The sequence below is a fragment of the Sus scrofa genome, chromosome 13 (genome assembly GCF_054392235.1).
Source record: "Sus scrofa isolate SSC_HxYL_T2T_F1_AM1 chromosome 13, Sscrofa_HxYL_maternal_Yorkshire_Landrace_v2.0, whole genome shotgun sequence".
Taxonomy (NCBI): domain Eukaryota; kingdom Metazoa; phylum Chordata; class Mammalia; order Artiodactyla; family Suidae; genus Sus; species Sus scrofa.
In genome coordinates this window covers 25,514,138-25,538,524 of record NC_139395.1, presented here as the reverse complement: position 1 = coordinate 25,538,524, position 24,387 = coordinate 25,514,138, and the positions used below count along the sequence as shown (strand labels likewise).

The 24,387-nt window shown below is 43.8% G+C and overlaps 1 protein-coding gene across 2 annotated transcripts in view; it reads right to left on the bottom strand.

Moving 5' to 3' along the window:
• The window catches only part of NR1D2 (nuclear receptor subfamily 1 group D member 2), a 34,273-nt gene extending 16,951 nt beyond the window's left edge, over positions 1 to 17,322 (bottom strand). Inside the window, exons 1-5 of one of the 2 annotated variants that reach the window (XM_021071423.2) lie at positions 17,021 to 17,322; positions 8,110 to 8,373; positions 6,483 to 6,571; positions 4,192 to 4,336; positions 607 to 1,232 (exon numbers count right to left, since the gene is read on the bottom strand). In XM_021071423.2, coding sequence (XP_020927082.1) covers positions 607 to 1,232; positions 4,192 to 4,336; positions 6,483 to 6,571; positions 8,110 to 8,373; positions 17,021 to 17,036 — 1,140 coding nt within the window. In that variant the 5' untranslated portion in view covers positions 17,037 to 17,322. The remainder of the gene's footprint in view (positions 1 to 606; positions 1,233 to 4,191; positions 4,337 to 6,482; positions 6,572 to 8,109; positions 8,374 to 17,020) is intronic. The other variant, XM_084987224.1, reaches the window with a different exon arrangement.
• Positions 17,323 to 24,387: the final 7,065 nt, after the last annotated feature.

Here is a 24,387-nt window from a genome sequence, read left to right as displayed (position 1 = left end):
CAAAGCGTAATGATTAATCAGAACCTTAAATTCTGGAGTTCCCGTTATGGCTCAGCAGGTTAAGAACCCGATTAGCATCCACAAGGATGCAGGTTCAATCTATGGCCTCGCTCAGTGGGTTAAGGGTCTGGCATTGCCATGAGCTGTGGTGTAGGAAATAGACCAGGCTCAGATCCCAACTTTGCTGCGGCTGTAGCACAGGCTGGCAGCAACAGCTCCGATTTGACACTTAGCCTGGGAATTTCCATATGCCTCAGCTACAGCCCTAAAAAAAATAAAATTAAAAAAAAAAGAACCTTAAATTTGAAAGGGATTTCTAAGAATTAAAGGACCAATTCTTCAGGATTCACATTTTACATAAAATCCTAATCCCAATCACAGTATCAATCAAATACATGCTTGTACCTAGTTATGTGTGAAATCCAATCATTCAGCAAATTAAATTTATCAAAAATATCTGACCTAAAACACTACACAAAATTAATTCTATAAATGTCTTTAGGTTTTCTGACATCTCCACCCCTGCCCCCATATCCTCCAAATAAAAAAAAAGCCTTCAAAGCTTTTCTCAACATAAGGTGAACAAGAAAAATAATTTCACTATACCAGATGCATTCTCCCTCCAGTGTTGCACAGGTAACTATTCTTGTTCTCATTCTGAGAAAATCCATCTATCGAAACTCTATCACATACTCTTTGAGTATAAGCATTGGAGAAGTTCATACAATGTCCATTTGCAATACAAATGGCATGCCCATTTGGGTAATGCATTATGTTCCTCCCTTTGTACTGTCCATTGAGATGCTGCTGGCTCTCACTACAAGGAAAGTGGCTGCCAAGCCCACTGCCACAATGGTCATGATTTAAATTATATTGCTCTATGTTCTGAGGAATCCGTTCTCTCTGAGGCTGCATGGTCTCTGCTGAGTTTTCTCGCTGCTCCTGATTATACATAAAGGTATCCTTGTGGGCTCTGGTTACCATGCCAATCACTTCTTCCTTTGCAAAATCAGAAGAGGGAGGAGAAGAGCTTTTGATGTTTTCTTGCTCCAGCTGGGGCTTGGGTCGCAGCTGTTCCTGGACTGGTAAGGCTGTCTGTTCATGGTGTTCTACTAAAGCGTCGCTCTGCAAATGACCACTAAACTGGCTGTTCATCATGGTCTTCATCGCACTCTGCATCTCAATTAGCATCCTCTGTTTTTCACGCTTAGGAATACGACCAAACCGAACAGCTATTGAAGAAAAGGATATTTAACATTTACATTCCAAGTAAGACACGGTTACACAAAATAATAACACAAAATTTGCCCTGACAGCTATGGCCTCTAGTCATACAAGTGAGGAACATCTACTTGCGTCTGACCCAAATTATTCTAAACCTGCTGGTTGTTTTTTATGTACCACAGGCAGCAGGAGTGGCAAGAAAATTTTTTATTTTTCTCTCAAAACAAAGCTGAGGGGGGGGGGGTGTCCCTGGTGGCCTAGTGTTTAGGACTTGGCACTTTTATCACTGAAGCATGACTTCAATCCTCAGTCTGGGAACCTAGATCCCACATCAAGCTGCTGCATGCCACAGCAAAATAAATAAATAAATGGCTAAGGAGAAGATCTCCTGGGTATTTTATAAGCAAAGTCTAAGAAAGAAATTTGAAGTTAACTACTGAAAATCACAGATGAAGCAGACCAGCATTACTATACGGCACCTTAAGAAAGCTGAAGGCTCTGCTCTTAAGAAGGCACAAGTGGGGAGTTCCCACTGTGGCGCAGCAGAAACAAATACTAGGAACCATGAGATTTCAGGTTCCATCCCTGGCCTCCCTCGGTGGGTTAAGGATCTGGTGTTGCCCTGAGCTGTGGTGTAGGTCACAGATGTGGCTTGGATCCTGCATTGCTGTGTCTGTGGCATAAGCCAGCAGCTACAGCTCCAACTGGACCCTTAGCCTGGGAACCTCCATATGCCGCAAACGTGGCCCTAAAAAGCAGAAGAAGGCACAAGTGGATGTGAGGGCGATCTGGCTTCAACATCTGTCACCCCACTTCACTGATCGGCAGGGTTGATCATCTGACCTGGCTGGCTAGGCAGGTGTCCCCATCCCCCCTCACCACTCCATGTGCATCCCTCTGGAAGCTGCTCACTCGGTCAAAGAGGATGACCATCCCAACAGAGGAGGACCATTCTTTGGTCAAGGGTATATGAGCAGCTACGCTCCCCTGCTAGAACCGCCAAACAAGCTCTCAAGAAGGCCTGAGTGGTTTGGCTACCTACATCATCAACATCAACAGCACCTAGTATGTACAATCACTCCATGAACATCTGACCACTGTCCATTCATTTTTCATTTCTGTAAACTTATTCTCAAGAACCATCAAGTGATGTGCTCTTTTTCCAAAATCTTAAAAGAGAAAATTCAAAAAAAAAAGGAAAGAAAAGAAAAAGGAAAACCAGTCAACAGAAATGTAGTTATTGAAAAATAAACTTGCTGGGTTTTAATTAAAATGACATAAAAATAAAATCATTCATCTTGCATTATCTTTCAGACTAGTCTTAGAATGTGTCCTGTCGCCAACATTCCTACCCTAAGGAAAAGGAAATAAAAGCTTCTTTCTATTCTAGTACTTATACAGAGATAATAAAAATTCAATATACCCACCCAGCAGAGAGCCTTACTAATCTAACTGCAGCCTCTGACATTATCCCTCCCACAGGCAAACAACTTTATCATGCTGCATATTCAATCTCTGCTCCTTCCTTCATAACTGACTGAAGTTTTTATTCTTTGGGGATAATCACAATATCCCTCAACTATAGATGAGTATTTCTAGTGCTATTAAAAAAAAATTCAAGCAATCGAAAATACAAAACATCAATTGCTGAAATCTATCATTCAAGAACTTCCCAGAGTTCCCTTGTGGCACAGCAGGTTAAGGAGACCGCTTTGTCACTGCAGCAGCTCCAATCACTGCTGTGGCCCAGGTTCGACTCCTGGCCTGGGAACTTTCATATACCATGGGCACAGACAAAAAAACCCACCATCATTACTATTACTACAATACAGTATTTCTGTGTCAGCAGACATGAACAGTAATCTAAAGGATTGCTTAAATGACCCTTCCCTTGATAAATACAAGGTTCATGCTTAGCAATTCTTAATTAACTCTACTAAACTAATCCCTCTGAAAACCTCACACTCCTGTTATGTTACTTAGAACAGAATGAGGCTATCCAAAAATGATTTCACAAAGCACAACAGAAAAGTTAAATCTTCCAGTGATGTCATCCACAAATAATACTAAATGTCCTGGAGTTCCCGTAGTGGCACAGTGGTTAACGAATCTGACTAGGAACCATGAGGTTGCAGGTTCGATCCCTGGCCTTGCTCAGTGGGTTAAGGATCCGGCGTTGCCCTGAGCTGTGGTGTAGGTTGCATATGTGGCTCGGACCCTGAGTTGCCGTGGCTCTGGCATAGGCCGGCAGCTACAGCTCCGATTGGAACCCTAGCCTGGAAACCTCCATATGCCGCAGGAGTGGCCCTAGAAAAGGCAAAAAGACAAAAAAAAAAAAAAAAAATACTAAATGTCCCACAAATTACCACAACTTTGGTTTTCTATGGGAAAGGATCACGCCAGAATTGAGCAATCACCTCCACTTCAGATCCTAAGTTTCTTTCAATTTTGCATCTCCTTTCGGGGTGTTCAGAATCTGTGCCCTAAAAGCACATTGTCATCACAGGACTGGGAAAGTATAGAGATAATTCATATAGAGAGAACTCAAGAAAAAAGGCACTGTCGCTGCTGTGGTTTAAGCCACTGCTGTGATGCAGGTTCAATCCCTGGCCTGGCAATTTCTGCATGCCACAGGCAGGGCCAAAAAAAAAAAAAAGAAAAGAAAAACTTAAAAAAAAAAATTTTTTTTTTTTAAAGGAAAAAGATAAAGTATTCAAAAATGGGTCTTTTCACAAGCAAACAGCAAAAAAAAGAAGTGAGCCAAAAGCTGTTTCTGGGTGATGATGCTAAAATTTGACTTTAATGAATCTGGCATCCCACAAGGCACCAAAACGTGGTTTCTAAAACCTGTTTCACCCTAAGCACAAGGGGGCCGTTGGTAACTGGCTTATACAGCTCCGGTTTATGCTGGGAAATAAAAGCCAAGCTCTGTATGCTTTAAGAACACTCTTTAAACTGAGAACATACCATCTCTCGACATTCCAACAGACAGACACTTTTTGAAGCGACACTGCTGACATCTGTTCCTATTCATTCTCATTATAGAACAGTTTTCATTCTTCAGGCACTTCTTGTACTGAATGTTTTGCTGAATGCTTCTCCGAAAAAAACCCTAAGAACAAAGGAAAATGTACCAATCCATTTAAAAACCTCCAGATAAACTCCTTGTAAGCATCCCCCCACACCTAACTATCCAGTATATTACTAGCTACCAGGGGAGCAATTCTGGCTGAGAACAGAAGGAAATACAACATTGACACAGAGATTCAGCTGGGTTCTTACCACTGTCAGTAAGTACCTGCGCCTAGTGGTCAAGCAAAACTCTTCCTTTTGGGGAATCTTATGCTGCCAAAGCTCTCTTGTACTGCACTTCACCAGCCCCGCCTGAGGCCACACTTTCCAGGTCATACTTTAATCATATACAAATTCCAAAACTCTTGAAATATGAATGACATTTTCAATAAGTTGACAGAGAGGTATGTTCCACGGCCGTAATTCCCTCACTAGAACTAAGGATTACATTAGCAGAATTTGGTCTTTCCTGGATTATTACCTGGTGACACCAGCAGGACCTACTCATATGTGCCAGGTATTCCTGGCTATTTATCAGCAATAGGTAAGTGTCTCACAAGCCCACAGACCAACTAAGGAACAAGGAAAGACAATTCCCAGGCAGATGGCTACAAATAACTGCCTTTACCACACAAACAACTTAAATTCATGCTGTGAGTGGTCTTCAAAGATCTCCAGCTTAATGGTTCCCTTGACTTTTTTAGGAAAATCAAGAACAAAGTTATTTTAAAATGCAGTGTTCTTGAATATCTTAACTAACCACATATTTGATAAATCTATATTAGTAATTATGGGAGAAAAAATTTTTTTACTTTGTTATTTCCATATCATACTTAGGCACTACAATATCCGAGCTAGACACATCCTTAAGAGCAATTACGTGCGGTATTTACCAAGAATACACAATTAATCTCATTTGCCTGTGCTTTTGTTTCTCTAGCTATAAAGTGAGAATAATGCCTGTTCCACTTACTTCACATTTTTGTAAGGAAAAAAAACTATTTATAGAATTTTAAAACAGTGGAAAAGTGCTACATCTGTGCAAGATACAGAATAGTCCTGTAAAGTGTCCCAGCCACTAAGAGCTAGCAAGCTCACAATACATTCACAGCCACCCTAGAAAAGAAATCTTCACCATGTATATTCATTATTTTGCTCACCCACTATATCCTGCAAACTGGATTCCTGCTTCTGACTTTAGTCAGAGAACAGCAAGAGCACATGTCTTGGCCATGTTAATTTTAGATACTCAGGAGAAAGGACTGTGCCAGATTAAAAAAGAGAGAGAGAGGTTCCCTAGATATAAGTAGGAGGTACAGACTATCTCACTTGGAATTATCTTGACTCAGGAATATTCAATTAAATTAAACTTATAAATAAAACGAGCTTTCCCAAGGGCTCAATTTTTATTCAACATTCTTTTACTCACTTGGCATCACTTCAGAAGATGCCACATTTCTACAAGGATCTAGGAATTATTCTGAACTCCTAGTACCTGACAGATCAGAATGTCAAAGTATCTAATGAGGGAGTTCCTGTCATGGCTCAGCGGTAATGAACCCAACTAGTACCAATGAGGCCACAGGTTGGATCCCTGGCCTTGCTCAGTGGGTTAAGGATCCTGCATTGCCATGAGCTGTGGTGTAGGTCAAAGACGTGGCCTGGATCCCAAGTTGCTGTGGCTGTGGTTCAGGCTGGCAGCTGTAGCTCCAATCTGACCCCTAGCCTGGGAACTTCCACATACTGTGGGTGCGATCCTAAAAAGACCAAAAAAAAAAAAAAAAAACAAAAAAAAAGCATCTAATCAGACCTATGCAAAGTTTGGTTTAAACTAAATTCCAAAAGGCAGTAGCATTTTGTCTGATTTGCTCCTTGCTATCCCACCACTACCTAGATCAGTGCCTTACACACTACGAATAAACATTTCATACCATATATAAGTTTGAGACAGTAAATTATTTTGATCAAAATCTTAAAAAAGTACTTTCGCCAAACCTACAATATTTTTTTCAAAATGAGTTATGTTTATACGCCACATAAAATGCTTAATACTTTTAAGAGGAGCAGGTGACTTCTTTCCTTCTCCCAGATTATCAATTGTTAATTATCGACTGAAACTGGCAAACCTAACTGTAATTTCTTTAATCCCAGAATCAGCAGCTTAAAGAAACAAAAGCATGCTTTACCTTACAGCCTTCACAAGCGTGAACTCCATAGTGGAATCCTGACGCCACATCCCCACAGACTTTACACAGCAGAACCATGCCACTAAATTCTAAGGCACAAACAGACACAAAAGCAAAAAGCTGAAAGAAAAACTACAATTGTTTGTTTTCTTTCCAAATGAGTATTTTATTTTGGTCAACCAGTAAATACTTTTAAAATACACAAATCTATTTTTATAATGTAAAAGAAAAATCTTTACACCGAATTAACAAATCAAAAGAAATCATGGTTTTCTTTTAAATAGTTTATTGGTAGAGTTCTCTGGTGGCCTAGGCATGTCACTGCCAGGGCTCAGGTTACTGCTGTGGCTTGAGTTGTATCCCCAGTCTGGGAACCTCCACATGCTAAGGACGCAACAACAACAAAAAAGGCAGTTTACGGTACTATCAAAAATATCTCAAAGAGTTTTTCCCTTCCTGATAATTTTAAACATACACTGAAATTCTGTAAATCTAGAATTACTTTACATCAGATAGTCAATTAGAACTAAGAAAACAATTCTGCTGGGCAAGAATTAAGAAGTGAGGGTGAAGGAGACAACTAGCATCCACGAGGATGCAGGTCTGATCCCTGGCCTCACTTAGCAGGTTAAGGAGCCGGCGTTTCCATGAGCTGTGGTGTAGGTCACAGACGTGGCCCAGATCTGGTGTTGTTGTGCCTGTGGCCTAGGTCAGCAGCTGCTGCTTCGATTCCACCCCTAGCCTGGGAACTTCTATATGCCGTGTGTGCGGCCCTAAAAAGACAAAAAAAAAAAAAAAAGAAATAGAAATAGAGTCAGACTAAGAGTCAATCAATAAAAGGGGCAAAGGGATGTCTTCACAAACTATTTTATGGATACTCAGTTCAACTCACGTGCAGGCACCAGACAGGTCCCATTCCTTCCTAATCCTGCCCTCTACCAGCCCATCTCACCTCCACACGCACTCAGGGCTCCAAATTCCCACTACTCAATTGGATATCACAGTCCTCCATTGTTTCCTAATCCCAAATGTTTCTAGCTCCAACTGCATGAAAGCAAACCCTTTTCCGCAAGTAAGTGCTCTGTCCTAGACACCAGATTCAGCACTAGGAGGGAGTTCCCGCCATGGCTCAGCAGAAACAAATCCAACTGGGAACCATGAGGTTGCAGGTTCCATCCCTGGCCTCACTCAGTGGGGTAAGGGGTTAAGGATCCGGCGTGGCCATGAGCTGTGATGTAGGTCACAGATTCGGCTCGGATCTGACATTGCTGTTCTGTGACGCAGGCAGGCGGCTACAGCTCCAATTCAGCCCCTAGCCTGGGACCTTCCATATGGCTCAGGTGCAGCCCTAAAAAAAGGAAAGATTTAGCACGAGGAGTGCAGAAGAAAGAGAACTGTGAAGTGGGGTAAGAGAGTACTTGAGAGGAAACATGGTCAGAGAGTATAGAACCACAGCTCTTGCTCTGCACAAAAAAAATCAATCATGACAGCACCTGGGCTATACCTTTTAAGATCATCACTTATTTCTTATCTAATTACTGAGCTGTGACTACCCAAAGGGAGTGAAAATTATATCCCAAAATAAAACAGTCCCCCAAATAGTGGCGCCAGCCTTTAGAAAACTTACTTGTCACTCCACTATGACTCTTTGTCATCCCAGGTGCACTGGATTTGCTTGTCTTCACAGAACAGTCTATTCGATCATTCTTCAGGATGCCTTCAATATTGGAGAGATCACCACTTTTGGGGTTACCGTTGTTATCAGAATTAGTGCTATTTGGAGAAGATGGGACAGAGGAGGAGGACTGGAAACTATTCTCGGAGCCCTCACTGTGACAAGAGGCAGGGCTAGAGGCTGAGCTGGAAGAACTGATATAGGCAATCACACCTCCTAGAAAAGAAAGGGGAAATTAGATAATTAGATACATGATACTATATATTTTCTATTTTTGCAAATCTCAACAGTAAAGTCACTAACTTCAGGAAAAGGTTAATGATTAAAATTACCCCAAAAGGAAAAATAACTTATCTTCTTCCTTATATCCCACTATTCTTCCTGCTTCCACAAAGTTCAAAGCCATATAATTCTCACTGATTTAAACAGTGAGAAGCTCTCACTGGCTTAGTTATTCTGAACTCATGCAGAATAGTTCATTTTCCAATATATTCCTAAAATGAATGAGAAACCTTCCTGAGTGACAACACAGTTTAGAGTCATCAAGGGGTTTTGGCTGTGAAGAAATCTGGTTCTGGCCCTCTCATTGCTTCCTTCATTATATGACACAATCCCAGGACAATGAGTTCATTTACCTCCCGCAGCACCTGGCAAAAACACAGGTCAATCAAGAACAGACGTAAATGCTACATAGCACAGAGAATTCTACCCAGTAGTCTGTGATAATCTATTTGGGAAAAGAATCTGAGAGAGAATGGATAATTGTGTATGTATGACTGGGTCACTTCGTTGTATAGTAGAAGTTATTACAGTAAATTAACTATACTTCAATAAAACTTAAAAAACAAATAAACATGCAACATTTGGAACTCCAGATAATTTATCTGGAGCTCCAGATAAAGTAATTTATCTGGAAACAGAAAACCTTTTACAGCTACTGCTCCTAGAATCTGTTTTGATGCTCCCTGAGGACTATGACTATCCACTAAATCCAGTTCTACACTCTCCCTTCTCCGCCCATTTCTGCCATAGGACTTGCAGACACACTTATCTCTAAGCAGCTTGTTTTCCTGACCCACTATTATAGTAAATGTCAAAGAGGCTGGAAGGAAGCAAGCATGCTATAAGCTAACTCCCTCTTCACAGAGGGATTCTCAAAATACTTTTCACAACTTCATTAATATAACCTCCAAAATTCCCCTGAAAACTGGCCTTGATCTCTAAGAACCTATAAGCCTCCCAAGTTTAGAAGAAACGCTTAAAATTACCCTTAGTGTATAATTTCAAACTTCTCTCAGAGCGATAAAATGTTGCAAGAGTAACCTCATGGTTAAATGTGTTATTTTTTCAAATCCCAGGCCAAACAAGTAATTCTCATCTTCTCTGCCAATGTCTATTGTGGTTTCTTTTCCTCTCTCCTTCATCACCAGCAAACATTTACTGGCTTTTCCACTGTGTATCAGATACAACGATTAATTACCTCTCTTCTATCACTGTCCTGAACTCTTATTTAAACCTAATGTTTACCTGTTTCCAGCTACTTCCCAAAAGAGAGATAGTAAGACCTAGGTACACAGTGTCTCTCAATTCTCTGTACATGCTTTACAGGTAATAAGTCTGCCATAAATATTTCTAGGACCTACTTCTCTGCCTTTGTGAAGCCCAAATCTAATAATATGGACAGATCTCAAACAGCATAAAACATTACTAGGAAGTCACAAGTAAAACAGACATTTCTGAGAACAACCTAGATGACTAGTCTGAATAGTAAGGGGAGAATCTGCACGTTCCCAAAGAAAGAACTGCAATTTAAGCATTTACTCTGAAATAAAAACTTTCTCCACTAAAGGGAAAAGACTCCCCAATCTATTTTTAGATAACAGCCAAACTTTATAAGTCATTCAAGTACACACACACACAAACCAACAAGTAAAATGGTGAAGTCAAATCAATTTCAAGGAACAGAAATACATTTCTGTTTACAGAAAAGAAAAAAAAAAAAGGCAGAGAAGTTTTAAGTCACTTTTCAGTCTGTCATGTTTACATTAGGAACCAGATAAGTATGTAAGTACCAAAAACATACATCCAGGCTTGGAAGCCCCTGAGAAGTAAAGCACAACTCTCAGGGAGTTGATTACGAGCCCCCACAAAAGTTAAGATAGATGCCTACTTGCCAAGAGAAACACAAGTGTTCATCATATACAAACTTAATATATATAAATGCGACTAAATGCACTTGAGCCTTAGAGACAAACAAATATAAATAATGTAGACAATTCCATCAACTTTTCCATTCCTGAAACACATGCCTGGCATCAGTATTGAGACTAGAGATGTGAATTTCCTCTTTCTATAGTCCAACCTTCTTCCAAATGCCCTTGACAATACTTATCACCTGCCCAGAGCGAAGCCAGAGTTTTATGATTGATATCTGTCTTACAGTGTGGTACCTACCTATATAAACCAGTCATCTTCAAAGTGTGGTCCTGGACCAGCAGCTTCAGCATCATCCAGAACTCTATTACAAGTGCACATTCTCAGGCCCCACTCCAGATCTACTCAATTAGAAACTTTAATCATGTTCTTGGTGATTCTGATGCACAGTGAAGTCTGAGAACCACTGTCATAAGCCAACTACTTCGTCTGTGCTCAAGGAGGAAAAAAACAACCAAGGGCAATTTTAATAATAAGAATTTCATCTACCACTTATTTTCAACTCTAAAAGCTCCTAACACTCCAAACACAAGAAATGAATTCCTAACTTTGAGTTTATTCTAACCATCCAGAGATTATGCAAAATAACATATCATCAGAACCACTTTGTGCTTTTTACAAAGTACACATTTCAGAGGCCCTGCCCAAAGTAGAGAAGGAATGAGCATTCTGAACAAATTCTCCAGGCCATTCTCTGCCTACTCCAGTCTAACAGTGGCTACAAATCAGTGAATTCAAGCACAAACTGGCCCATAGTTTTTATAGTTGATTTTGCTCATTACTATAACTGCCTGATACAATGTATCTCTAATACACTGTGAATCAAAAGAGAAATGATTTTAACTTGGAAACCTAAAAAAGGTTGTTACAGAGTAAAAACGACTGTGCCATCTGGTTTTTTGTTTTATTTGTCTTTTTGTATCTTGTAGGGCCGCACCCACAGCATATGGAGGTTCCCAGACTAGGGGTCTAATCAGAGCTGTAGCTGCTGGCCTACACCACAGTAATGACAGATCCGAGCCACATCTGCAACCTACACAACAGCTGATGGCAACGGTGGATCCTTAACCCACTGAGCGAGGCCAGGGACTCAACCCACAACCTCGTGGTTCCTAGTTGGATTCGTTAACCACTGAGCCACGACAGGAACTCCTGTGCCATCTGTTTTAATAAAACTTTAGAGACCTGGAAGTCATGTTAGAAATTCCAGGTGGTAGCAAACTATTACTTCTTTAACACTTGTCTCCACTCAGAATAGGATAATACAAAGAAAAGTAATATCCTTATTCCTCAATTAATGCCCCCCCCCAATTCACTGCTCTTTGTCTTTTCTAAAGTACTACCTTAGGTAGTAAATTCTCTAACAGCTCAAGAAGATAAAAGATGAGAAAATTAGACCTTCCCAGGAACTGCATCTTAACTAGATTGATGATAGCCCAGTACCTTTTCTACAATGTTATTTTGGAACTTTAGGGAGTTTAACAGTCATTTACAACATGTCTTTGTGCCAGGAACCCCAGAACCAAAGACGACCCACCAGGAAGCAGCTACATTCTCTTAGCAAGACCTTCAACACGATCTAGCTGTTTTAGAATCTACCAGACACCAATCTACTGGCCTGATGGTTAGCAACCTAAACAAGTTACGTTTTAATTTCCTGGGAGGTAAGGAGTACATCTAGCAGTTCCTCAACCCCATAAAGAAAGGGAAGTGAAAAACACAAGTCACCAAGAATGCCAAGAATAAAATGATACAATTTCACATCACACTGCATCCTCACAAGAATCCTATAAATTCACTTCCATTATCCCATTTTACTGAACAGGAACTCAAGAGTTCAGAGAGGTTAAGTAACACAGCTACTAAGTGGCAGGGCCAGGGCTGAAAGTCAAGACTGCCTAATTCCAGAGGACAGACCATTATTTCTTACTGAGAAGACATGGGCAAGCAACTTACTTTCAATCTCTCTAAACCAGAATCATCTTCTATAGAACAGGAATATCTCCCACCATTATTATAAGATTGAAATGAAACAGTGTTCATTAAAGGGGATTATTAAAATAAGGGCTTTTTACACACTCAGTTTTTAATGATAAAGCAAGAAAGGTAAAATCCCTGAATCAACAAGTCACAACACCTTCATAAACAGGCAGCATGTACTTCTTAGATGCCTCAAGCTAAAATTAGGAGAGACGAGTCTTCTCTATTTTTAGTTGAAGAGGAGCCTGGAGCTGGGCCAGGTTCCCAGGCTAGGGCTTACCCAGTGGTCAACTTCAGACAAGCCAGAAATCAATATCTAGTTCTGAGCTGTAGGGAAGCATTGACTGTCTGCCCGCATGCTGGGGCTTTCTTACCCTAAGTCTAGGCCTGCCCACCATCAACCCCCTACCCCACTCCCACTGCCCATCATCCTGGGAGATATGCCTGAGTTCAAATCATGGCTCTACCCGGTGCCTTGTGGCTTAGAACAAAACATGTTTACCACTAAGAAGCTTTAATTTTCTCATTTTAAAAGTCAGTTATTAATTTCTACTCACAGGATGACGGAGTAGATCCAATGAAGCACTAAACTTCCAATTGTGTCCCAGTGTCAGGGCTCCAGAGAACACAGTTCCTTTCCTAAAAGGCTTTACAGGCCAACTGGCGAGACAGCTATGATAACCACTCATTCCAGTGCAACATGAGCAAAGTTTCATACAAACTACTGTGACCTGCTGACAGCACAAGAGCACTACAGAGGGCAGAGATCAAGAGGGGTAAATACATCCAAGGTGATAATAAGTGGGGTCTTAAAGGATATGTCAACTATTAAATGACGTGCCATGTAAGAGATTATTTAAGAAAAAAAGAAATTCCCTAGCGGCCTAGCAGTTAATTATCTGGCATTGTCACTGCTGTGGCATGGGTTCCATTCCTGGCCTGGGAACTTCCAAATGCCTGGGGGAGGGCCAAAAAGAAAAAAGAAAATTTTAAATGGGGTGACAAGGAGTTCCTGCCGTGGCGCAATGGGGTCAGCGGCATCTTAGCAGTGCTGGGCCACAGGTTCAATCTCTTGCCCAGGACACTGGGTTAAGGGTCCTGCGTTGTCGCAGCTATGGCTTAGGTCACAACTATGGCTCAGATCCGATCCCTGGCAGAGGAACTCCATATGTCACAGGGCAGCCAAAAAAGAAAAGGAAAAAATACAAAATGGTGTGACAAAAAATAGGTCTCCTTTTGAAAAACAAAAGTAAATTGCTGGAAAGCAGGAGAGGGAGAGAGAGGGCAAATGTAATCTAGTGTCTGGAAAAAGAACACACTGACTAGCAACAAGATTTAAAAAGAATACTGACACTGGGAGGCTGTGCTGACCCCCTGCACTTTTCCACCAGCTCCGACCCTATACCACTTCAAACTGTGTGGATCCATTCAGTACCCCCTTCATCCCCAAGAAGACAGGCCCACCAAGTTTTGCATATACTTTCAGATGTCACATGGGCTTAAACCTAGTACAGCCTAGCAGTTAGTTTGTGCTTCCCAAGTGGACTTCTTGCTCTCAAAATCTGGCTCTATACTACCACTCGCTTATTAGTAACTTCAATTTACACAGACCCTCATCTTCAAATGGTGGTAACAGTACTTTGCTTCATAGAGTAAATGTGAGGTAGCAAAGTGGTAACACATGCAAAGAGCCTGGCACATAAACGCTCAACAGACATCCATGATTATTCTTGCTGCCATCATATAAAGGAAGCATTCGATCAGCATAGTTCAAACACATGTGACCCTCCCTATTCTCTTTCCTTCAATTAGGGAGCCATGCCACTTTCTGAATCCCCTAACTCCAATGACTAAACAAGCAACTTCCTACTTCACTTCTACATTCTTCGCATTATCTTGCTGTTTCTCTTTCCAAGTTAAAATTTCTTTACTCTTTCCTCCCTCTGATGTTTTCTTTCCAAGTTTGGAGAAACACAGTAAAAAAGAGATTGTAAAGATAAGAATGAAATACACGGGAATGTTTTCCTAATTTTTAAAATGTGCATTTACAGCCATGGTTATGAAGTCTCTGTAATATTTTAAGAGCTTGGTATAGTCAAAGTCTGTGACAAAAACGCATAGTCAATTTCCACGACTTTACTACTTTGCATGGGTATTACAGACAGGGTAGAGACACAATGTGTCATTATTTACAGCAGAGTTAGAAACGATCACTGGTTGAGTATGTATTGACTAATAAAATGATATCAACCCAAAGTGAGGTGTCAGAGACATGCCACACAGCAATGAATTTGGCCCCACCCTGGGCTACATTTACAATATGAACAAGTTAAAGGGGATGCTTATCAAAGCCCCCCTTGGCAAAAATTGGGGCATGGCAGAAATTGTTAGTATACTACATAACAGTTTGTGACAGCTTGAAACTGGAGCCAAAAGGAATAGGAGAAAATTTAAGAAAGATAATTACAAGGTCCTACAGCTCAGGTCAAACAATTATCTGCACGAAGGATGAAACCTAGCTTCAGAATAGTTCACATGAAAAGGTTCTAGTTGACTGCAAGGTTACTGTGAGTCAGCAAAGCAGCAAGCCACAAATGCCAAGCCTGCCACAAATTCATGTACATCAGAATCCCGAGCTTGGAGCTCGGCAGCTGTCCAATAACTTCCACAGGAGCCTGTTCATTTCCCAGTCCCACATCCCAAAGGGCAACAAGGATAACGATCAGAAAATACAGCAGAGCAAGGACCAAGGGATGGGATGTGAACTGGCCAGGGGGGAGGGGGGAAATCGGGTCGTCAACAATCATCCCAAGGAAATTTTATAATTTGTAGCCAATTTAAAATCAGGGATCGTGGCTCAGTGGTTAACGAATCCCACTAGGAACCATGAGGTTGTGGGTTCAATCCCTGGCCTCACTCAGTGAGTTAAGGATCCCGCATTGCTGTGAGCTGTGGTGTAGGTCGCAGATGCAGCTCGGATCCCATGTTGCTGCGGCTCTGGCTTAGGGCGGGTGGCTACAGCTCTGGTTAGACCCCTAGCCTGGGAACCTCCATATGCCACGGGTGCGGCCCTAGAAAAGACAAAAAAATAAAAATAAAATCAAAATTAAGATCAGTGAAAATGTTCCAGGAAGGTTCAAACTAGAAAAAAAAAACCTAACCACTGAGCCAGCCCACTTTATTCAAACACAAAAGCTGGCTTTATTCATCCATGCTAGGTTAGATGAGGCTGAACTTTATACTTCTAAATCCATACCAAGTAAGTTTAATTCCATAATAGTTACTGAACTTTTTTTAACTACACTCACAGGTTAAACAGGCCCATAGGTAATTAAAACACACGAGAATGACTTTATTTTTTACTGCTGGTGGAAATTTCACAACACTTTGTTATCAAGCCATGGTTTTTTGAACGGGTAACTTAAAACATAATCACTGGCTGCTTCTGCAACCTCACTGTCTTCAGGTAACGGTCCATCCTTTGATTGGGGGGGGAGGGAGGCAAACAAAAGGGCAGAAGGTAGCCGGGTATTGTGCTGGGATGTCAAGGCAGGAAAGGTAACAAGAAAAGGGGTGATAGAGTCAAATTCTGTTATCAGAATCAGAATCAGACAAGGTGAAAGATAACAAGAAAGGGCGTGATAGAGTCAAATTCTGTTATCAGAATCAGAAAAGGTCAGCAACCCAAGGGTTTAAAGAAATTAAGCGAAAAACGACCAGCCTTACAGGAGGCCTGGGAGTCACTGGGGTCACCTCGGTCACCGCCCAATAGAGCTGAAGGCTGAGCCAAGGGTGGACCCGCCCATAGAGGAAGGTGGTGAGGTAGAAGGCTTCCCAGAAGAGATCGCTAAAACAGTCTTTTTTTTTTTTTTTTTTTTTAATACGAAGTAGCACCACAACCTGGGCGTTCCCCGGCCCCTCCGCCGGGCGTCGCTGGGAAGCCAAGCACCTCCAGGCCCCGCGGAGGGTCATGCGTCGGGGAAGCCCCAGGTTGTCCGGCCGCACTGCCTTCAGCGCCACGAGCGCCCACGCCGGGCGCCTTCCTCTCCCTGCCCGCAGCCAGGCCGCGGCTCCCGCGTAGGCTCAGCTCCCGGCCGCCGAGCGCGGGTCTCCGCGGCGCGCACGCGCGGCCTCCTCCGCAAAGAGCAACCCCGCGGGGGAGGAGGGAACCGCGCCACGTCACAGCCCGAGGGTTCCGGAGAGGCGGGGCCTCCGCGGGGCTGCGGCGCTCCCGGCTGGCGCGCGCGCACCCGCCCCCACGTGTCCCTGCGGCCCCCGGGAATGTGGGTCACCGAGCCGAGCGGCCTCACGTGTCCCCGCCCGCCGCCGCCGCCCCAGCGCCCATTATGTAATGCCGCGTCATGAGCCCGCCCAGCCAACCGGCGCCCGCGCGCCGCCGAACGTAAACACAGCGCGCACGTGGCTCGCGCGGCCAGGCCATGTGAGGGGGGCGCCCGGCCGGCGCCGCGGGCCGCGCTGCGGCGGTGCGGGGAGCCGAGAGGGCGGCCCCGGGGCGACGAGCTCAGAGCCCGAGGCGAGCCCGCGGCGCACAGCAGCCCTCCCCGCCAGCCCGCGGCCCCGCCAGCCCGCAGCCCCGCCGCAGCCCTCCGAGTGCCCGCCGGGATCCAAGCGCCCCTCCGCCGCGCTACCCCGCCCAGTGGGCTCTTACCCGCATTCACCTCCATGGTGCCCTCGGGGAGGGGGCCGAGGCCGCCCGCTTCCCGCAGAAGGGGCAGCGCCGCCGCCGCCTCAGCACCGCGCCGCCCGGGGCCCCCTCATGGGCAGGGCGGGCGGGACGCCCGGACCCGGCCCCGCGGCCGGAGAGCGGGCTGCGGGGAGAGAGGGCGGCGGCGGCGGCGAGCGGCCCTCTTCGCGGGGTCCCTGACAACAAAGCGGCGGCGCGGCGGCTTCCTGCAGCCAGCGCACCGCGGCGGCGAGGGCGGCTGATGGGGAGGGCAGCCGCGACCATGTGACCCGCGCACACCCCCTCCCTCCGCCCGCCCCTCGGCCGGCCGCTGCGGCGACTCCGCCCCTCCCGCCGCCGGCTCCCCTCCCCCTCCTCCCCAAGCCACCGCCCGCTCTCCCTCACCCTCGGGCCCCTCCTCCTCCCCTCCTTCCTTTCTTGCTGCTGACCTTCCCGCCTCCGCTGGGAGCCCCCCAGGCTTCCTTCCCCGAACCTGCCCCACCCCCGCCTAGTGACACCTTAGGTCTCCTCGGACGTTTACCTAGGCCCGCCCGGTGGCGCCAAGCAGACGTGCTTTGCAGGATCCAGGGCTGGCCCCAACCCTTGACGGCGCCTCAAGTCGGCTCTCCGACTTACCCACCTCTAAAGACCAGGCTCTGCAGATACAGCCCACATCCCTTCCCTCTGCACCCCCGGGTAACTTCATTCAGTCCAACAGCTCAAGTAGGCTTGTGTTCTGATGATTGCCGAATGTACATTTCCAACGTCTCCTCTGAGCCCCAGATTCCTGCATTCAGCAGCCCGTTTGATTATGCCACCTTGATATCCTTTTGGCATCTCAAATTTAAGGTGTAGGCAGGCGTATGCTTGTGTCAAAACTCAGCAAATGCACACCGAAGATTTGTGCATTTCACCTTGTGTGTACATTTTACATCAAAAGGAAAAAAGGGGGGAGACCAATGACGTGTGCCGAGGTATGAAGAGGGCAGTGCACTGATGCCTGCAAATTTAAGTGCATTATGAAAGCAAGATGGTCTGAGGGATGGAGGCCAGGATGGACGGTTAGAAGCATAATAATCTTACTATGTAAATTATGTAGTAGTTGTAGATGTTTTATGTGGGTATTCACTGTAAAATTCTAAGTTGCTCTTTGAAATTTTTCAATATGAAATATTGAGGGAAATATAATTCATAAGACATTTTTACATGTGCTGCATCCCTTCGCCCCCCCATCACCCACTGCCCCATCACACACACATACACACTCTACCCCATCAACATCTACTTTTTGATAAATCTGCCAGTTCCTAAAACCAACAAATTGAGTTTCACTTCTCTCTCTCTCTCTTCCTGTCTTTCTCCCTCTCACTGCTTTTATACCTGGTTCAACCCATTAACAGATCTGAGCTATTCTACCTTCATAATACATCTTTGATCTTTCAGTTTTTCACCATCAGCATTGTCATTACTGTAGATCAAACCACCATCTTCTCTTGCCTGGGCTACTCTAATAGATCCCTAACAGGGGAAACTGTGCCTGGAACCACCTACAATCACTTCTACCCAGTGTTATGTTTTTAAATGTTAATGAGATCTAATTACTCAAAACCCTCCAATCGCTTCCTATTGCTTTTTTTAAAATCCAGTACTTGAAGCTGCCCTGCAAAGCTCTGCACAAACTTTGGGCCCTGCTTCTCTCCTAGGCCTTCGAGCACCATCTACACAGCTCTCTACACAATGTGGTCCTCATTGCTTCCCTACATCAGGGCCTGATCACCTTCTGTGATGCTGAAGCAAGAATTCCCCAGGCTACACTTCGTAGCTTGCTTTTTCATTTTATATCTCAAGCGCCATCTGCTTCTGCGCTGGTAAAATGGGGTGAATATGAACAGTGTAGAAGGCAGGGGTCATAAAGAGGACTCTACTCTGAAAAGGCCATACGGTATGGTTCTCTCAGTGTCCTTGGGGCATCGGTTCCAGGACCTCTGCGAATTGCAAAATCCGTGAATGCTCAAGTTCCTTATATAAAATGGTGTAATTTTTGCATATAACCTACGAACATCCTCCCTTATACTTTAAATCATTTCTAGATTACTCATAATATGTAATACAATGTAAATGCTAGGTAAATACTTGCCAGTGTTCTTTTAAAAACTTTCTGGAATTTTTTTTCTAAATATTTTCCATGCAAGGTTGGCTGAATCTGTGGATGTGAGAGCTGCAGATACAGAGAGCCAACTGTACAGCTGTGGGACTTGCTTCTGGCAACCTCTAAAAGCATGCTGGGGGAGTTCCCATTGTTGCACAGTGGAAACATCTGACTAGTATCCATGAGGATTCGGGTTCAATCCCTGGCCTCGCTCAGTGCGTCAGGGATCTGGTGTTGCTGTGGCATAGGCCAGCTGCTGCAGCTCTAATTCAACCCCTAGCCTGAGAACTTCCATGTGCCTCGGGTACAGCCCTTAAAAAAGTAAAAAAAAAAAAAAAAATTAAAAAATAAAAGCATGCTGGGAGTTCCCATCGTGGCTCAGTGGAAATGAACCTGAATCCATGAGGACACGAGTTCCATCCCTGGCCTTGCTCAGTGGGTTAAGGATCAGGCGTTGCTGTGACTGTGGTGTGGGCCAGCAGCTGTAGCTCCAATTCGCCCCGTAGCCTGGGAACCTCTGTGTGCTGCATATGCAGCACTAAAAAGCAAAAAAAATAAAATAAATAAATAAATAAATAAATAGGAGTTCCCGAATCCGACTAGGAACCATGAGGTTTCAGGTTCGATCCCTGGCCTTGCTCAGTGGGTCAAGGATCCAGTGTTGCTGTGAGCTGTGGTGCAGGTCGCAAACACGGCTCGGATCCCGAGTTGCTGTGGCTGTGGCGTAGGCCAGTGGCTACAGCTCCGACTAGGCCCTTAGCCTGGGAGCAGCCCTAGAAAAGACAAAAAGACAAAAAATAAATACATACATACATACATACATACATACATACATACATATGAGCATGCTGGACCATGCTCTCCTCGCCCTTTGCCGGTGTTCCAGATAGTTGCTATTCCAATAGCCTGGTTTCTGCAATGAGGACCATGACGAACCCTCTGTAAACATGTAGTACAGAATTTCCATCTGTAGTTGATTGAATCCACAGATGTATAACCTCTGGATAGAGGGCCAACTCTGTATGACATTCTGGAAAAGGCAAAACTGTGACGATAGGAAGTTCCTGTTGTGGCTCGGCAGGTTTAAGGACCTGACAGTATCCAAGATGGTGTGGATTCGATCCTTGGCCTCATCCAGTGGGTTAAGGATCATAAGCTGTGGAGTAGGTCACAGATGCATTTCGGATCCAGAACTGGATCTAGCTCCGATTCCACCCTCAGCCCAGGAACTTCTATATGCTGAAGGTACAGCCGTGAAAAGAAAAACAAAAACAAAAAACTAAAGAGAGAGTTAAAATATCATTGATTTCCAAAGGTTGGAGGGGAGAGAGGGATGAAAAAGCAGAGCAGTTTTTAGGGCAGTGAAAGCATTCTGTATGACAGCACAATGGGAGAGACAGGCCACATGTACAACACCCAGAGGGAACCATAATATGAGCTATGGGCTTTGGATGATGATGATGTGTCAATATAGATTCAACAGTGGTAAAAAATGTTCATTGTTGGGAAGGCTGCTTGTCTTTCAGGGGACAGAATGTATATGGGACCTCTACTTTCCATTCAATTTTGCCAAGAACCTAAAACTGCTTTAAAAAGTAAAGTCTATTTTAGAGAGAGAAAGAGAGAAGATACTGCCATTTATATTTGCAAAGGAGAAGAGTGGAAGGGAAAATATGCCATTACAAAGAAAATAACTCTTCCATGATAATGCCTATGAAGTAAAATTTGTATCTGTGAGCCTCACATCTTTTATTTATTTTTTTTTTCATTTTTTTTTTATTACTCAAATGAATTTATCACATCTGTAGTTGTATAATGATCATAACAATCTGATTTCACAGGATTTCCATCCCATAGTCCAAGCACATCCCCCCACCCCCCAAACTGTCTCCTCCGGAGACCATAAGTTTTTCAATGTCTGTGAGTCAGCATTTGTTCTGCAAAGAAGTTCCGTCTGTCCTTTTTTCAGATTCCACATGTCAGTGAAAGATTTGATGTTGGTGTCTCATTGTACGGCTGACTTCACTTAGCATGATAGTTTCTAAGTCCATCCATGTTGCTAAAAATGCTGGTATTTCATTCTTTTTGATGGCTGAGTAATATTCCATTGTGTATATGTACCACATCTTCTGGATCCACTCCTCTGTCAAGCCTCACATCTTTTAAAGGCCACCTTCATCCTGTGAGGCTTTGTGGGTAACTATCAGAGGCCATAAAGCTGTAGCCCAAGTCAGTCACCAGCCACACCACTGGCCACTGTGCACACATTGGCTCATCAGTGCCAAAGAAGGATGCCGAGTGGTATCTGGGTTGGATGGTCCCCACTGTGCTAAAGCTGTAGTGGAAATGGCCTTTCTAAGGAGCTCCGTTATTAACCTTCTGCAGCCTGTGGCTCAGTCAGTAGGAATTCTCAGACTACTCTACCTACTCCTCCTTCCTCATTCTGCTAATAACCCTGCTGAATGAAGTGACTGTGTCTTCAAAAATCACCTGTTTAAAAAAAATGCAAATTTGGGGTGTTTCTTGGAGGCCTATCAGGATGCAGCATTGTCACTGCTTGACTCTGGTTCAATCCCTGCCTGACCCAGTAATTTCCATATGCTGCGGGTGCAGCCAAAAAAGGAAAAAAAAAAAAAATTTGATGCAAATTTGAGAGTTGGCTCAGTGGGTTAAGGATCCAGCCTTGCTACAGCTTTGTATCTGTGGCCCCTAGCCCAGGAACTTCCATATGCCACAGGTATGGCTGAAAACGAAAAGAAAAAAAGTAAAATTTTTTACTCAGTTGCACTAGCTGTGTTTCAAGGGTCAAAAACCACATATAACTAATGGAAACCAAAGTCATCATTACAGATTTAGAGACTTTTTTACATTTCCTGAGCCAGTGTGATAAATCATTATTCTAGGAATTTGCGATGTTTTCAAATTTATCAGAATAATGTTTAATTCTCTTATTTCTTTAATCTCTCTCAGGTCTATAGTTTCTCATTCTTAATTGTATGGGGTGTTTTTAGTACTAATAACCAAACTTTATTTATCAAGATATTTCTTTCTTTCTCATTTAAAAATATCTTGGGAGTTCTGGAGTTCCCATGATGGCGCAGCAGAAAGGAATCTGACTAGGAACCATGAGGTTGTGGGTTCAATCCCTGGCCTCACTCAGTGGGATAAGGATCCGGCCTGGCCGTGAGCTGTGGTCTAAGTCAAAGATGAGGCTTGGATCGGGCATGGTTGTGGCTGTGGCATGGCTGTGGCTGTGGCATAGGCCGGCTGCTATAAATCCAATTAGACCCTTAGCCAAAACAAATCTGACTAGCATCCATGAAGACGCAGGTTCAATCCCTGGCCTTGTTCAGTGAGTTAAGGACCCGTCGTTGCCGTGAGCTCTGGTGTAGGTTGTAGACACAGCTCAGATCCCTCATTGCTCTGGCTTTGGTGTAGGCCAGCAGCTACAGCTCCAATTCACCCCCTAGCCTGGGAACCTCCATATGCCTTGGGTGCAACCTTAGGCAAAAAATAAAATAAATAAAATAAACAATAAAAATATCTTTTATCAGCCAAAAGTTAAGTGCATGTTTGCATCGCAGACTTGGTATGGGCAGGCCCTGGGAGGTACTTTTTCCTGAATTTACTATGAGATCGTTCATAGATTTTCTTTTGAGTTGTATTCTTTTTAAACTTATGGTTTTATTTTTATTTTATTTTATTGTGGATGGAGGTGGCCCACTCATTTTAAACAGAGCAAAAAAAATCTTTCTTTGCCCTAGATCTATGATTTCCTTCGATTTGTTTTTTCAGTGAAATATAGTTTATTTACACTGTTGTGTTAATTTCTGCTGTACAATAAAGTGATTCAGTTTTATATATATGTGTATATATATATGCTTTTAAAAATATTTTTCTCCATTATGGTTTATTTATTTTGTTTATTCGTGCTTTTTTTTTTCCCATTTATCAGTTCTACTAGAGTTGTATCTACTTTATTACCTTTTCAAAGTCTCAATTTTTTGGCTTTATTAATTCACTATGCAATATTTGTCTACAGTTCCACTGATTTCTTTTTTCTTTTCTTTTTTTTTTTTTTTTGTCTTTTTTTTTGCCTTTTCTGGGGCCGATCCCGCCACACATGTAGGTTCCCAGGCTAGGGGTCCAGTCAGAACTGCAGCTGCCGGCCTACGCCAGAACCACAGCAACATGGGATCCGAGCCGCGTCTGCAACCTACACCACAGCTCACGGCAACGCCGGATCGTTAACCCACTGAGCAAGGGCAGGGACCGAACCCGAAACCCCATCATTCCTAGTCAGATTCGTTATCCACTGATCCACGATGGGAACTCCTGTTCTACTGATTTCTGTTCTTTAGCTTGATCGCCCTCTTTCTGTTCTCTTTTAATCTGATTTTTCTATCTTCTTTTTTTGGAGGGGCTGTACCTTTGGCATGCAGAAGTTCCTGGCTCAGGACTCGAACCCGCCCACAGCATTGACCCAAGCCACTGCAGTGACGACACCATATCTTTAACCCTCTGTGCCGCAGGAGAACTCCTCTAGCTTCTTAACTTGTACCTGTATCTCATTAAATTTGCTTCAGTTGGCCAGAATCCGTGTTTTCTATTAGTGACCCAGCACCCCTCTCTAATACAGCTTTAACTCATCTTCACCTCTTACAGGGAGTATACCTGGTACTACTGCAGTGTAACAAAACCCTTTGGAACTTAGTGGTTTTAAGTGGAGCAATCATTTTATTGCCTCTGGTGGTTCCTATTCGTCAGGCATTTTGTGGAGGGGAGGGAGGTTGGCTCCTGGCTGGGCATTTCTGGCTCAAAGTCCTTCATTGGTGGCAGTCAGATAGTAGGCAGAGCCCAAAGAACAGGATCTGGAGCTCTCCAGGCCAGTGCAGCCTTTCTGTCTCTTCAGGGTTTCTCTTTATGTGGGCTGTTTGGGGCTCCCTCACAGCACAACGGCCTCAGACAGTGTAGGACTGGGCAGTTCAGCTCTCCAGTGCAAGTATGCCAGGGAACCATCACCTTTTCTGACCAAGCCTCAGAAGTCATGAAGCATTAATTTTGCTGTATTATTGCTAACAAAGGAGGTCACATGCACACCCAGATTTGAGAGCGGAGCGCACAGACTTCATCTCTTCATCAGAGGATTGCCAAGGGCATAGTGGGAATAGCAGAGATCATCATTCAAACAAGGAACAATTTC